This window comes from Callospermophilus lateralis, chromosome 8 (assembly GCF_048772815.1).
Source record: "Callospermophilus lateralis isolate mCalLat2 chromosome 8, mCalLat2.hap1, whole genome shotgun sequence".
NCBI classification, from domain to species: domain Eukaryota; kingdom Metazoa; phylum Chordata; class Mammalia; order Rodentia; family Sciuridae; genus Callospermophilus; species Callospermophilus lateralis.
Window position 1 is genome coordinate 19,982,712 of NC_135312.1, and position 14,678 is coordinate 19,997,389.

The 14,678-nt window shown below is 32.4% G+C and overlaps 1 protein-coding gene across 2 annotated transcripts in view; it reads left to right on the forward strand.

Moving 5' to 3' along the window:
- The window catches only part of Tbc1d19 (TBC1 domain family member 19), a 139,955-nt gene that overhangs the window by 39,265 nt on the left and 86,012 nt on the right, over positions 1-14,678 (forward strand). The window contains exons 1-5 of one of the 2 annotated variants that reach the window (XM_076864837.1): positions 7,352-7,416; positions 8,167-8,245; positions 8,539-8,602; positions 9,819-9,865; positions 13,246-13,356. In XM_076864837.1, coding sequence (XP_076720952.1) covers positions 8,171-8,245; positions 8,539-8,602; positions 9,819-9,865; positions 13,246-13,356 — 297 coding nt within the window. In that variant the 5' untranslated portion in view covers positions 7,352-7,416; positions 8,167-8,170. Of the gene's footprint in view, positions 1-7,341; positions 7,417-8,166; positions 8,246-8,538; positions 8,603-9,818; positions 9,866-13,245; positions 13,357-14,678 lie in introns of those variants that run through there. The other variant, XM_076864836.1, reaches the window with a different exon arrangement.

The following is a 14,678-nucleotide window of genomic DNA, read 5'->3' on the forward strand; positions in this document are numbered from 1 at the left end:
ACCTGCACAACCAACAGAGTGGCCACAATTGAAGACTGACAAGACAAATATTGATAGGGCTATGAAGTAACCTGAATTCTTACACTTTGTTCATGGGCATGTAAAACTCCCATGGTACTGCTTTAGAAAAAGTTTGAGAATTTATTGTGAAAATAAACACATGTGACTTTTATGAGACAGACATTTCCCTTCCTAGTTATTTACCCAAAGTAAAGGAAAGCAAGTGTCCACAAAAAGACTTGTTGAAGAACTTCCATAGAAGTTTTATTCATATGAGTTTCAAATTGGAAATGGCCCAGCTGTTCATCAGTTGGAAGAATAAATAACAAATTATATCCTTCAATTAATTGGCTATGATTGAAGAATAAATAGAAATAAACTGTTGATAGACCAATGTATCAGTAATGTATCAATGAATATCAATAATGTATTGATTCAATAAATTTGAAAACATTATTTTGGGTAAAAGAAAGTTTTACTTAAAATATATACTTTTTTTCCATTGAAATGAGGTTCTAGAATGGGGAAAAATAATCATGGTGGAAACAGAACAATTATTGCCTCTGAGAGTTTGAGGGTGGAAATTTATTGGAAGAAATACAGAGGAATTTTCTGTGAGTGACAGACATGTTCAATGTCTTGGTAATGGTTTAGATTGTACATGTGTTATGTATTTGCTAGACCTCATGGAAAGGCATACTTATATGTGGCATTTTGTTTTATTCTAATTTTACCTCAAGAGAAACAAAAATGAGCCAAAAATATTGAACTGTAGTTAATGATGCATGTTGAAGTATTAGGGGAATAGCATACTAATGCCTGCAACTTACTTAGAAATGCAAGCAAAAATAAGGTGAATTGTTAGGTGCAAAGAGGAATGGATAGATATTAAAGAAATATGAGAAAGTATTAATTGTAAAATGTTTATGGTAGAATTTAGATCTTCTGTACATGGATGTTCACTGAAATGTTATTTTCACCTTTTATGTATATTTGGAAAGTTTTATAATAAGTTGTAAGGGGGAGAAATAATAAGTAAATTAATTTAAAAAGAATGGTGCAGGAAAATTTTAGGAATTAATACATTTTGCTGGAAAATAGTTATATTCATTCATTTGCAATTGTCTATAGTTGCTTTTACAATATGGCAGAGTTAAGTAGTTCCAATCATGACCTTGAGCCTGCAAAGTCTAAAATATTTACTATTTGCCTTTTTATAGAAGGTCTGCCAATCCCTGCACTAAATTATTCATTAAATAATAAATATTCATTAAAAAGCAGTGACTGTGCTTTTTACACTCAGCATCTAGCATAGTGCCTAGACCACAGAACACTCTCAAAAATGTTTGTTGAATTTATTCTTTAACCATGGTCATATGATTTTTATTATTGATGCTGACCTTGATCATCTGGCTGAGGTAGTATTTTGTGAGTTTTCTCCACGGCAATATCAGTACCCACTACCTTTCTACACTGTATTCTTTGGATGAAAGTCACTATGTATAATCCGTATGGTCATTTGAATTATCTCTTCTTCCAGTTAGTGTATCCTATCTTCCAGTGTTTGTTCTCCATGGGACATCCAGTTCTTTAGTTTCCTGTTCCCTTGGGCAGTTCTCTTCTCTGAATGAAAACTATTTAGTCTGGACTTCACAATGCCATTCATTCCATCATGTTCTCTCTTGCACTTCATAACCTCTTATTCTATTTTGTTTGCTGTTCTAGTCCTCAGACTAAGGCCACTTCTGTTGTCTACTTTTCTCCCAAACTATTGACTACTTTAGGGGAAAATCACATAATTATGTGTTAATCATTAGTCTAAATTCATGTGTGTTTTTTTTTAACTTTCAGTGGATTCTTCGTGCTGCCTGCTAATGCTTTTTCATTCTTTATTTAATATTTGCTTTATATTTAGATTTTCTAAAACCTTCCCATACCTGGGTGGCTCCCATTTCTATCACTGTCTCATTTATTTTTAGCATTTGCCATTTACTTTATTAAGAATATTCAGGGGCTGGAGTTGTGGCTCAGTGGTAGAGCACTTGCCTGGCATCTGTGAGGCCCTGGGTTCGATCCTCAGCACTGAATATAAACAAATAAATAAATAAATACAATAAAAATCCATTTACAACTAAAAAAATTTTTTAAAAAGAATATTCAGGTTGTTTTATTCAAGTCTGCATAGCTTCCCTTTTTTTTACTGCCACGTCTCTTTTTGCTCCATTCCTCTGAAATGAACTATCTGCTTAAATGTGAGATTAAGCTCAACAGTTCTAAAACTGAGCTTATTTTGTTCTTAAAGTGAGCATCTTTTTCTAACCTCCCTATTTCTATTAATAGATAACCATCAGTATTACAATAATTCAGACTGAAATACCTTTGATCTCTGTTTCTTTTATGAAAATAGTCACAAAGTTTGATAAATTATTTCCTATAGTCTTATAGTCTGCTCTTTCTTTTCATTGCCATATATTGATTATGATGATGATGATGATGTTGGTACTGATGATTTCTATTGAGTGCTTACTTTTTTCAGACATTGTGCTTTAATCTTTGTTATTCTTGTACTTTTCAACTTTCAATCTATCTTCTCTTGTCATCTCCTTAGATACTCTTAATACTATTACCTTGAATTACAAGAAGATGAACCCTTATAACATATCTCACTGCCTTTTAATATGTCTTCAGTGAATCCAAATTGCTTAACAAATGAAATTCCTTCTCCAAAGCCGAGCACTTAAGAATTTTTACTGTCTGTCCCCATCTTCCCTTTCCACATTGTCAATCTCTGCTATCTTATAACTGTCCTGTGTATCTATCCAAATGATTCTTTCTCTTTCCCTTTTGCATCATTAACACTTTGAGTATTTTGTTTTCCTGTCCTGGAAAGCCCTTTCTGCTTACTTGCATTATGAAAATTCATCTATTTTGTGAGGACCAGCTCAGATGGCATCCCTTTTTGATTTACTGTGTAATCTCGCTCTCGAACTTTTATATTCTCTTATCATTTTATAGCTCTCGTTTTACAGTTGCATTCTTTAGTAATTTCTGCTACATCTTTCTGACTTTTGTTTTATTTCTTTTCAAAGAATTAACAGTTTAAAGGAGTTTAGTGAGTTTGTTTTGGATTATCAGTAAATGAGTTTGCTGTTTCTTCTATCCATTATTACAATATTTAATTTTAAAAATATTTACTGAATTCCTACTGAGTAGAAGACACTGTCTTGTAGAGATTTAGATATAAATTAGATACAAATTCTGCATTTAGGTAACTACATGTTTTATAATTGAAATAAGACTTATACACAAGTAGCTGAAATACAAGGTAGAAAGTGCTATGTGATAAAAAGGAGGTGCCCAGGAAGTCTTGTAGCAGAACTGGAAAGGACAGGGTATGGGTGGTTTCTTAACAGGTTGTTCTTTGCTCTTTGTAATAAAAAAAACAAAAACAAAAACAAAAAAAACCCCAATGTTGACTTCGATCACCTGACTGAGGTAGTGTTTGTGAGTTTTCTCTACTATAATATTAATTTTCCCCCCTCCTCTTTCCACACTATGCTCTGGATGGAAATCACTATGTATAGCCCACACCTAAGAAGTGGGACATTTTGTTCCACCTCCTTGAGGAAAGAGTATCTACATAAATTATTTGGAATTCCTTTGTGTAAGTTGTCTCTTTTCCCTCATTTATTTGTTTAATCATTTATTTATATCAGTATAGAGTTGTGGCTTGCTTTATTTATTTATTTATTTTTATGGAGCTGGGAATAGAACCCAGGGCCTTGTTCATGTTAGGCAAGTGCTCTACCATTGAGATACACCTGCAGTCTAGACTCATGGATATTTATTTTATACTTGAGATTTTAATTCAGTACTACTTTATTTTGATGCTTACAATTAATTTGGCATGTTAAAGCAAGCTCAGAGTTCTGCTATGAAGAATGCTGTTTATTTTTATTTATTTCAGTGTTATTCAAAGTTGTGTGATCTTAAAACCCTATTTCCATGTAAAATACATTGGGGATGCTTCAAAGAAAGTAGTATTTGAAGAAACTTAAGTATGATGTTTACAAGTGCATGAATTTTCTTGTGAACGAATACTAGTCAGCATATAGAGCTCTAATTATTTGCCACGTACCATTTTGGTGCTTTAAAAGTATCCACTTCTTTAATATTCATGACAACTCTGTGATGCAAGTTATTATCAATTCAGTAATATTAGCAAAAATGAGAATCTTGTTATTTTTATATTACTTTAGTTCTTATTCCCTTCTTTCTGCCTTCAGTATTGTCACCCCTTTTCTTAAAATTTTCAAGACTTTCAAGATAGAGTTTTTCAACTTTACTATAGCTTACAAGGCAATAAACGGTCTTGTGCCTCTTTACTATTTCAGTGTCATTTCTTGTCTTCTCACACTGTTCATCCATTCCTTCCATTCATCTCGTCATTCTCTTCTCTCAAATAGTGTGTAATCTCCTTCGTTTGCTCCAGCAGAACTTTTGCTTATACCATTGCTTCTACCTGAAACTGCCTCCCCTCAATCCCATATATATTTCTGGATAACTTACATCATTTAGATTATCAGGTGAGAGGACAGTTTCTTTAGGAAGGTTCTCTAACTCCCAAATCTCAGATACTCAGGTTTTCCTGTGTCTTCCATCTTCTGCCCAGTACTTTCACACCACAATATTTCAGTTGTTTATATTGTCACATAAATTCTGTGGTCTCTATTTTCACCCCTGTGTCTCTGGCTCAGTGCATGGATCATGGGAGGTGCTCAATGGATATTTCGGTAAATTATGGTTTAATTAATAATTAATTAAACAAAAAATAGAAAATGTACCCTACTATAAAATATTCATACAGTTTAAATTTCACTTCTAAAATATTATATAAAGGAAACAATCAGAAACATTGAAATTTATGTTCATGACCATAGTAAGGAATCTATCCAGTCCAAACTCTGGCAGGTTTCATCTCTGATCTTCTTTCACTTGATGATTTCTGGGACTGGGGAACACCTGATTTCATTGAGTTAAGTCTTATTGTGGTTAAAACTTTCTACTTGTTTGAATGCTTTGTTCTCATATTAAATGGTCATATGTTCTTTATAACTTTTACTCACTGGTCCTAGTTTTGTGCTTTGTAGGTGTTCGTTATGTTAATGAGTGAGTCCACGAGTGAAGAAGACATGAATGAATCCACTTAATAACAATTTGAGTTCTTGAGGGAACCTAAAGTATGATCTAGCTTGAAAGCAGTCACTTGCTTCTGCATCTTGGATTTCCCCTTATTGTCAGGAAATCCTATTCCTGTTTATGATGTCTATGGAAATGACTCCACTGATAACTCCAGACTTTGATGAAAATGACTTTTCTGACCTTCTAACTGAGATTCTTGCAAGGAGTACCTTGTAAAAGTCTTGACCACCTTTTCATTATCTTATAGATATGGGACAGGAAATGGAGAAGACTGATCAACCACTGGGATCTCTTTTTTTATTATTTAAAAAAGGATTTTCAGTGGTATGAGTTCCACTGACAATGAGAAGTTTTGTTATATCTAGCTTCTTGTTTCTTTGCTCATTCTTTTATGTTCTTTCTGTGGTTTATGGCATATAGACTGATATACTTCTTAGGAACTTTTTATAACTCATCTCTTGTTATTTGTGTATCAGTCTTACCTCCTCCCACCTCCACCATAAAAGCAATGTATTTCTTAGTGAAACAAATGCTGTTTTATCAATCTTTAGTGGCATGTATTTAATTAGTGTCCAGTAAATATTTGTCAAATCAATGACTTTTCATTATTTGAAAAGTCAGATGTTATATATTATTTACTCTCATTCTAGCTATAAAAAGCCCAGGATTTCTAAATTGAATCTTCTTTTCCTCTTGTCTTCCCTAATTTTTAGTTCTGTTCTTTCTTTTGTTGTGAATTTTGTCTTAGTTCCTGTTTCTTTTGTGGATCAAACAAAAAATGATAAAGATTTGATCAGCATTTCTTCAGTTCTTAAGTCTTTCTCATTCTGTTCTCATGTGTTTCTTTTTACGTTTCCTCATTTGTAAAATGAGGGTAAAGAAACACATTTTATATATTTAATAAAATAATATATGTAAGCACAAGTAAATTATATAGCCATTTTCTCCTCTCGTTTCCCATTTAGAACTTTCTTCTGATGTCTAATTTGTTTCCAGTATATTTTTTCTTTTAACTGTTTTCACTGTGTATAATATCTAATGTTAAATGTAAAGTGGTAAATCAAAATTCTTAGTACAGTGGGAGATCCACTTAGTAGAACTGTGATAAGTCACTTAAAAATGTACTTTATAATTTTAGTGTTAGGGTTAGGGGATCCTGGATTTAAAAAAAAACTGTGTGTTTGGAACAACTGGAAAATTTTGAATGAAATTATGAAATAATTCATAATTAATATTATGAAATATTGTTAATATTTTAGGAGTAATAACAGTATTGTGGTTTGTAGAAGAAGGTCTTTATTCTAAGAATATGAACTCTAACATATTTAGGGGTGAAATGTCATGTTTAGAAAAATTACAGTGTAATAGCTATACATTTTTATTTTAGTAGGTTGTTATTGGGATTCGTAAGTATCATACATTTACAAAATAATTAAACTTAATTTACTCTTTTATTATCTGCATTTTCCCTAATGATGTTTATCATCATACGATTTATTGGCATTTTAAAATTTATCCACATTTCTATTCCCAACTAGAATGTCAGTTCTTTGAGGACAGAGACTTTCTGTTAAGCACTGCTGTGTTAGCTTCCCATTACTATAAAAAAGTAACTCAGATGACTAACTTATAAAGACAAAAGGTTTATTTTGATACATGGTTTTAGAGGTTTCAGTCCATGATTGAGTAGATTCAGTGCTTTTAGGTCTCTGGGAGGGTTGCTGAAGAACATGTTGCAGGGAGCATATGGCAGAATGAAACTGCTCACCTCATATACAGGAAGCAAAAGTAGAGGTTCCACAACTCCCAACAAAGCCATGACTCAGTTACCTAAGGACATACACTTGGCCCTACCTCTCACAAGCTCTACCACTTCCCAATTGTGCCACCCTGGGAACCAAGTCTTTAATACTTTGGGAGACATTTAATATTCAAGTTGTAGCACTGCTTAATTGACAGTACTAAGGATACCTGACACATAGTAAGCAGTAATCAGTATTTGTTGAGTGAACTTATGAATAAGGTTAACAATCTCAACCAGCTTTACCATTTCTGTGTAATTCATAATAACTTTAATATTTTTGATTAGTTCCAGTGTTATTAATGAAAAATAATAATGAATTGTTCCTTATATTTTAGGGAAGTTGGGAAAAAAGAATTTTGAAGAGTTTAAATAGTATGTGCACTGAACTGAGTATCCCATTGGCACGAAAGGTACTTTTTAACATTTTTATACCTAAGTATTTTATTGTGAATTAATTACAAAAAGAATAATGAAATTTTATAACTATTAGGCACATTATTCCTTTTTAACTAGTATATTAGCTTGTTTTAAAATAAAAATCTGTAAATGCCAATCATGTGGGTATATTCTATATAGATTTCTATTATGAATGCTTAATGATTATTCTAACAAACCTTTTTTGAGAATAAGTAGAAATGTGTAATTTATAGTATAGATTATTTAGACATTTAGCTATAAAAATTATGAACATACTTAAAAGATTTTAATTACCTTTTATCTCCTTACATTTTGGCTAATTCAGCACAATAGTCATAATCTTGAATTGGAAATGGAGTTTAGGCATACGATGATCTTGTAATAGGTAATGTAGTAGTAATACAGGAAATGAAAAGAAAAATTTGTCATCTCTTTGCAGAACTACTCAATATTAATCTGTCACTCTGGGCTTTGGTGGGTTAGAGATGGGAAAGAAGAGAAAGATCATGTGGCACATTCTAGATTCTACATAGCTGTCCACAAATAAGAGAAAATGTTTCCCTTCATTTTATTCACCCTACCTACTATTTATCCCTGTGGTTGACAGATATAGTGGATATTCTTTTGATAATATCCCAAGACAAGCCACTGAAGGCACCAGAACGGTGGTGTAAAAAAAGAATAAATTTATATGAAAACTGTCTAAATATGTAGTATTGTATAATATACTGTCTTTCATATAGGAAGATGATGCTACTGACTCACAGTCACACTCTCTTGGCCAGTCCCCCTTGCGATGCATTTCTGAGATTGCTGGATGGGGTAAGAGATGTAGTACGTGGCTGAGGAGCAGTTTTTATTTGTGAAATTTACTGGCCAGTACAGATCATTTATCTTCTTTTCTTGGACTCATTAGCACCTTGAGACTAGATATAATGTAATAGTTAAATAATTAATTTAAGTGTAATTCCAAAAAGTTTCACCATATTTAATAAGATTATTTTTCCTTCTGTTATGGTAGATTATTGAATTTTTAAATAAGTTATTGATTCTTGTTTTTAAACTGAATTGCTAAGTTTCAAAAATATAACCAATGTGAAATTTACCTTTTTTAGAGACCAGTTGGAGAACAAAAAGAACTTCTCAATAAATGGAATGAAATGGGAACTGATGAACCAGGTACATGAAGAATTTTCTTTAAAATGGAATAATGGGAAAAGAATTGTCTTCCTCACTATGATTCCAGAGTAACACAATAAGTAATACTCTTGAAGGATAACAACTTTTCCTCCCCACTGATTTTTCTGTCATCTGTTTTGTTTGCTTATACTCCTACTTTGCAATTTAAGAATTCCTAACTTTGATCTGTGTTTTCCATTATTTGGAGGCTATTTAAATTGGTTATCCTCTTTAAAAGTAACATTTTAAAACATTTTTACAAAAGAGTAAACAAAATTTACAGATTCCCAAGACTCTTATCTTTTAATTAAGGTAAAAAATGTTTACCATTTTTGTTGGTGCATTATAATTATACATAATAATAGAATTCATTATGTCATATTTATGTAAGCATATAATTTGATCAGTCTCATTCCCCTGTACCTTCCCTTTCTCTCTCTTCTCCCTTACCCTCATCTGCTTGCTCTACTGATTTTCCTTTTATTTTTATTATTATTTTAGTGAATTATAATTATATATGAAAACTCTATTCTTATGGTATTTTTGTACTTAGATATAGCATAATTTGTTAGATGTCATTCTCCAATACTTCCCCATCCCTTTCTCTCCGTCCCTTTCCTCTCCTTTATCAGTTTCCCTTCTATTTTTATGAGATCAAATCAAGGTAAAAATTGTGAAACAACTGTACTTCATTTATTATGATAAATGAATACCTATAATTGTACAGACAGACAAATACATATTCATTCTCCTGTGCTCTCTCTACTAGTTTAAAAAAAAAAAAAGTCAAGGCAATAGGGTAAGAAATAAGTGTCTTAATAGAGGAAGCGGTGCACAATTAGAATTGAAAAGGGGAAACAGCTCAATATAACTAGAGGAATTCACTAATAATGCATTGTTTATATTCCAAGTACTTGGAGAATTCCCATATAGAACCTTTATATTACAATGACAATGTTTTGTTAACTCACTTCTAAATAATTTATTTTAATTTATCCATGAGACTTAATTTTTTCTATAATATGCCATTTAGGCTGGAAGGAGAGAGATTGTATTCATTTTTTTTACCCTAATATTTAACACAATGTATGACAAATAATCAGTACTCAGCAAGCATTTGAATTAATCTGTTTGCACAGAAACACAGGAAAGTTATAAATAACTACTAAGATTTCACATATTAACTGAAATTTTGTTTTAATCTGTCTTATTCTAGATTTAAGCCTTTTCCGACCTGTATATGCACCTAAGGATTTTCTTGAGGTAGGTTCAGTTGGATAATTATACATATACAGATGAAGGAATAATGTGAGAGAAATGATAATGTAAAAATATCTCCAGGCAGAGAAATCACCCTGTAAAATACCCTAGAGCCACTGAAAGAGTGGAATGGCATCAGAGTTGTGTTTGGATTGCTCCTTGAAATTATATTGGAATATGGAAAGATTAGAGGCAGATAAATTAAGTAGGAAATTTTACTTAACAAATAGTGATTATAAATCATGTAGCCTGCAGCCTGTACATACCGGTATTCAGTACATCTTTTCCTTTTTTATTCCTTCCCTCTTTTAGGAGTACAGGGAAGGAAAGTATGAGGGGTCAAACTGAAAAAACAGCATTGGAAATGGAAAGAATTTAACAGATTTGAAGAAGATTTTAAGGAAGATCTGGGAACTGAGTAGATATGGGACTATGATAAAAAGAAATGATAATGCTTCTCATTGTCTAGATTGGGTAGTTGGGCAGAGGTATTCGCTTGGGATGGAGAATATAGGAGGAGGGACATGTCCATTAGTGAAGATGAGTGTAATTAAGTTTGAGAGGTATAGCAAACATCCAAGTGAAACTCAGTGGGCAAACTCGTTGTTTTAATTCACCCAAATTTAATTCTACTCTTTCTCTTGGATCTTGCGTGTAATACTGTCAGTTTTACCTTTAAAATGATATCCAGTTCTTAACATCACTACCACTGCCACCTCCAGGCTATCATGTTTCATTTGGACTATGTAGTAGTGACCTAACTGGCCACTACTTGTCCACCTAGAATCTGTTCTTAGCACAACTTTCAAATGAAATTTAAATGCAGTTCAGAACTGGTCACTCTTCTGTTATTCATTGGCTTACCATCTTATTCTACATAAAATCCAAAGTTATGACAGTGGCCCAAAACACCCTCTTTAATCTGATGCTCCATCATATCTCTGAGTTTATTTCCTGTTACTTTTCCTCCTGATTTGTTCTATTCCAGTCACATTAGCCTCATTGCTTTCCCTCAACTTCCTTCCAAATACCCCACTGCTTGTTCCTTCATTCCTCATATCTTTGCTTAAATATCACCTCAGCAAAGCACCCCCTAACTCCCTGGTCGGATTTCTTTATGTCTTTCCAACTTTTTTCTAAACAGCAGTTATCGTTTTGTAACCCATTCTTTTTTTATTTTGCTTATTGGCTGCTTTTTACCATAACAATGGAAGGTTGGATGGAGGTTTTCTTTCTGTTTTGTTCATTGCTGCAACAATTACACAGTGTCAAGGAATTGATAACAAGCACAGAAATTCATAGGGTCACCCCATTAGACTTTTTTGCAGCAAGAGTAAACACAAAGAAACATTTCGGGCAGCGTTCCATGTGTCCTTTGTTAGTTGCATAACATATGCTTTGTTCTTTGGTTATAAAGTATCAAGATCATGAGGGCTATCTTGGTCTGTTAAATCAGGGACAAGTTTTTCAAGAGGGTCTTTTATACCCCCATTGGTTAAATCAGGTGCCAAATTTTTTTTAAAAAATATAACATAAGCAAGCAAATATTGAATATTTCCAGGGGAGGTATGGACATTAATTAGCCCATTACAGACGATTAGTTAGTATATTTCTTCTCATCTTGACTAACGGGTCACATTATGAGATTTACAGGTATCCCTGGAGGTAAGAACAAAGCTACCACAAACCAGCTATCAATTAATTCTATCCTTAACTGCTCTGTCACCAATAGGAAGAATAGTGCTTAGCACATGGTTACTTAAGGACTGGAATTTCGTGTAATTTTTACAAAGATAACTTTGTAATAGCTTATAACATCTTGTTTCCTTGAGGACTATTGCTAAATTTGTTCTTTTATTAGTCATACTGAGATATTTTTCTTTAATTCAATAATATTTTCTTAATTATATCTGCATTTCTAATATTTTCTCTTTTTGTTATCCATATATTCAGTTTCTTCTCCACTTGCTGTTTTCTGCTTGGGAATTGTCATGCAGTATAATTTTTTATTTATGTAATTAGGCTAAAGTTATGCTGTTCTATATTAATGTACATTCAGCATTGTTTGTTAAAACAAATATTATTTGTTAAAACAAACACCATTGATATTTCCAATTGTGATGTAATATTTATAATTTTAGAAAAGTCATTTGGCCTCATAATTCATTCCATTTTATCAGCCATTGGTTACCAACTCCTGTTGCCTTCTTCAGATATCATGGTGTTCTGTCATTATAATCTGGATGGACTCTTTGTGGTTTCTTTTTCTCAACAGTCTCAATTAAAAATATTTTTAGGTTATTATTATTCTGTCCAGAAAAAATATATGTTGTTAGAAAAATAACAAAACATTACCAAAGATGGGACTGGGGTTGTGGCTCAGTGGTAGAGCACTGGGTTTGATTCTCAGCACTGCATATAAATGAATGAATAAAATAAAAGTCTATCAAAAACTAAAAAAAATTTTTAAAGTTACCAAATAATAAATTTATCTACATATCCTTACATAGCAGTAACCGTATTGTTACTACACTTTTTTTTTATTTTTTTATTTTTTTGGCACTGGAATTGAACTCAGGGGTACTTTACCACTGAGTTGCATCCCCAGAACTTTTAATTTTAATTTTGAGAACTAATAATGTTATAAACATTTTTCATAGCCATTATATAAATGGAAGCCTATTAGGCTATATTTTATTATATGAATTAACCCTAATTTACTTAAGTAATCTCCTCTGATAAGATATTTAAATTGTCTCATGTTCTTCTGTTATAATAGTGCTTTATTAATAGTCTTTCATTGTCCAAATTTCATATGTAATGCACTGCATGAAATTTCATATTCATATTCCATACTCATAGAAGTAAGATTACTATATTTTAAAGGATATACAAATATCTAAGATGATTTTTATCTGCAAACTTTTGAAAGCTGTAACGGTCTTTTTTCTTAGCTGTGCTTTTGAAATTTCTCCTTTTGTTTTTGTTTTGTTGGATTTGGTTAGAGGAGATACCCTGCAATGTTATTCTGCCATCTTCCTCAAAATCTTATCAATTTCTGTTTTTAAAAGTCTTGGAGTTCATTCTAAAAATTTTTCTGGTAACTACTTCCATGTTATAATCAATTTTTATTTTCTTCACCATCAAAAGATTTTATTTCTAACTAAATTCTTAACTTTTTAATTTTATAAAGTAGATCATTAATTAGAATATTAAAACCATTTTAAAAGCATATTTATGGTATTGTATTTTAATATTTCAATACAATTTTAAAATGTGATTAAAATATATGTATAACTCCAAACAGTTTTTAATTTTTTACTGATGTATCAAGAATATCACTGCTTGACAATTAACCAATTTTGTTGGATTTGTTTTTAAAGGTATTAATTAATCTTCGCAACCCAAATTATGAAAATGGTGATTCTCTTAGTTTCAGGACTCATTTGGGTTTAATCCAAGTTCCTCTGAAAGTAAAAGATATTCCTGAATTGGTAAGTATAGGCATTTTAAAATAAGCTAATGCACTTTAGAAGACAGCCATTAGAAAAATATTATATTGCAGCATGTGTCTAAGGTAATAGAGTAATGTACTCATTAAACAAATTAATAAAAGTAACATTTCTTTTTTATTGCAAATATGTACATAGACAAAGTGGGTTGCTTTTCTTGTAGAACTCAAAGTGAGTTTACATTGATCTATAAGTGCTTTTGCTTATTTCTTATTTTAATAAACAGCATAGATTTATAAGATAGTTTATGGAGATTCAGGTTTCTGTTTTATGGCTATAAAAATGATTGAAACAAATAGTGAGTTTTATAAAATTATTTTTAAGCAATTACATTTTATTTAATTTAACCAACTTCATGGAGCTTGTAACATGGTGAGGTACTGAAGGAAACAGGGAAATAGGATGAATTAGAGACTGCCATTGCTCTGGAGACCATCACATTTCAGAGAGACGTATTAGCTTTAAAATGAAATATAGTGCTGGGCGCAGTGGCTCATACCTGTAATCCCAGCTGAGGCAAGAGGATCAGGAGTTTAAAGCCAGCCCCAGCAACAGACAGGTGCTAAGCAACTCAGTGAGACCCTTTCTCTAAATAAAATACAAAATAGAACTGGGAATGTGGCTCAGTGGCCCAGTGCCCCTGAGTTCAATCCCTGGTACTCCCCTGCACCACCAAAAAAAAGAAAAAAAAAAAAAAAAGAAAGAAATATAGGGAGATGGTAGAGTTAATGTATTTTCACTCCTTCTTCATTAATCAGCCCCAAACCAATAAGGAGTACTGAATGTAAATACTATCTGTGGTTAAATAGGAAACACCTTAGAACTCTGTGCTTTAGTGTTTTAAAGGAGAGCTCATATTAGGGGAAAGGCCAAACCTGAATACCTCTAGAAGATGAAAAATGTGGTTGAGAGGTGTCCGTAATCAATTCAATCTTTTAACTACAAATCCACCATTTTGTGCTCTGCTTTATTATTTCTAGAACTGGACCCTGTAAGCACTTTCCCCTTATCAGCTGGCCTAATGTTAGCCTTTGTCAATAGAAAGTTCTAGAAAGACACTGTTGGGGTGTAATATGAGGAAAGAGCCTCCCTTTGTGGTTCCTGTGTGCAGAAACCAGCCGATACGCATGCATGAGGCCCAGTAATATTCTTTCAGCAGGGCTCAGCAGCCCAGCTCCTGAGACTATATTTTTGTGTTGTTGTTGTTCTGCCCCTTTTGGGCACCACCCTCCGTTTCTGTGGCAGCCACTTCCTCTTCATAAATGTCTAAATCTTGGCTTTGAGGACTGCTGAGTTCTTAATTC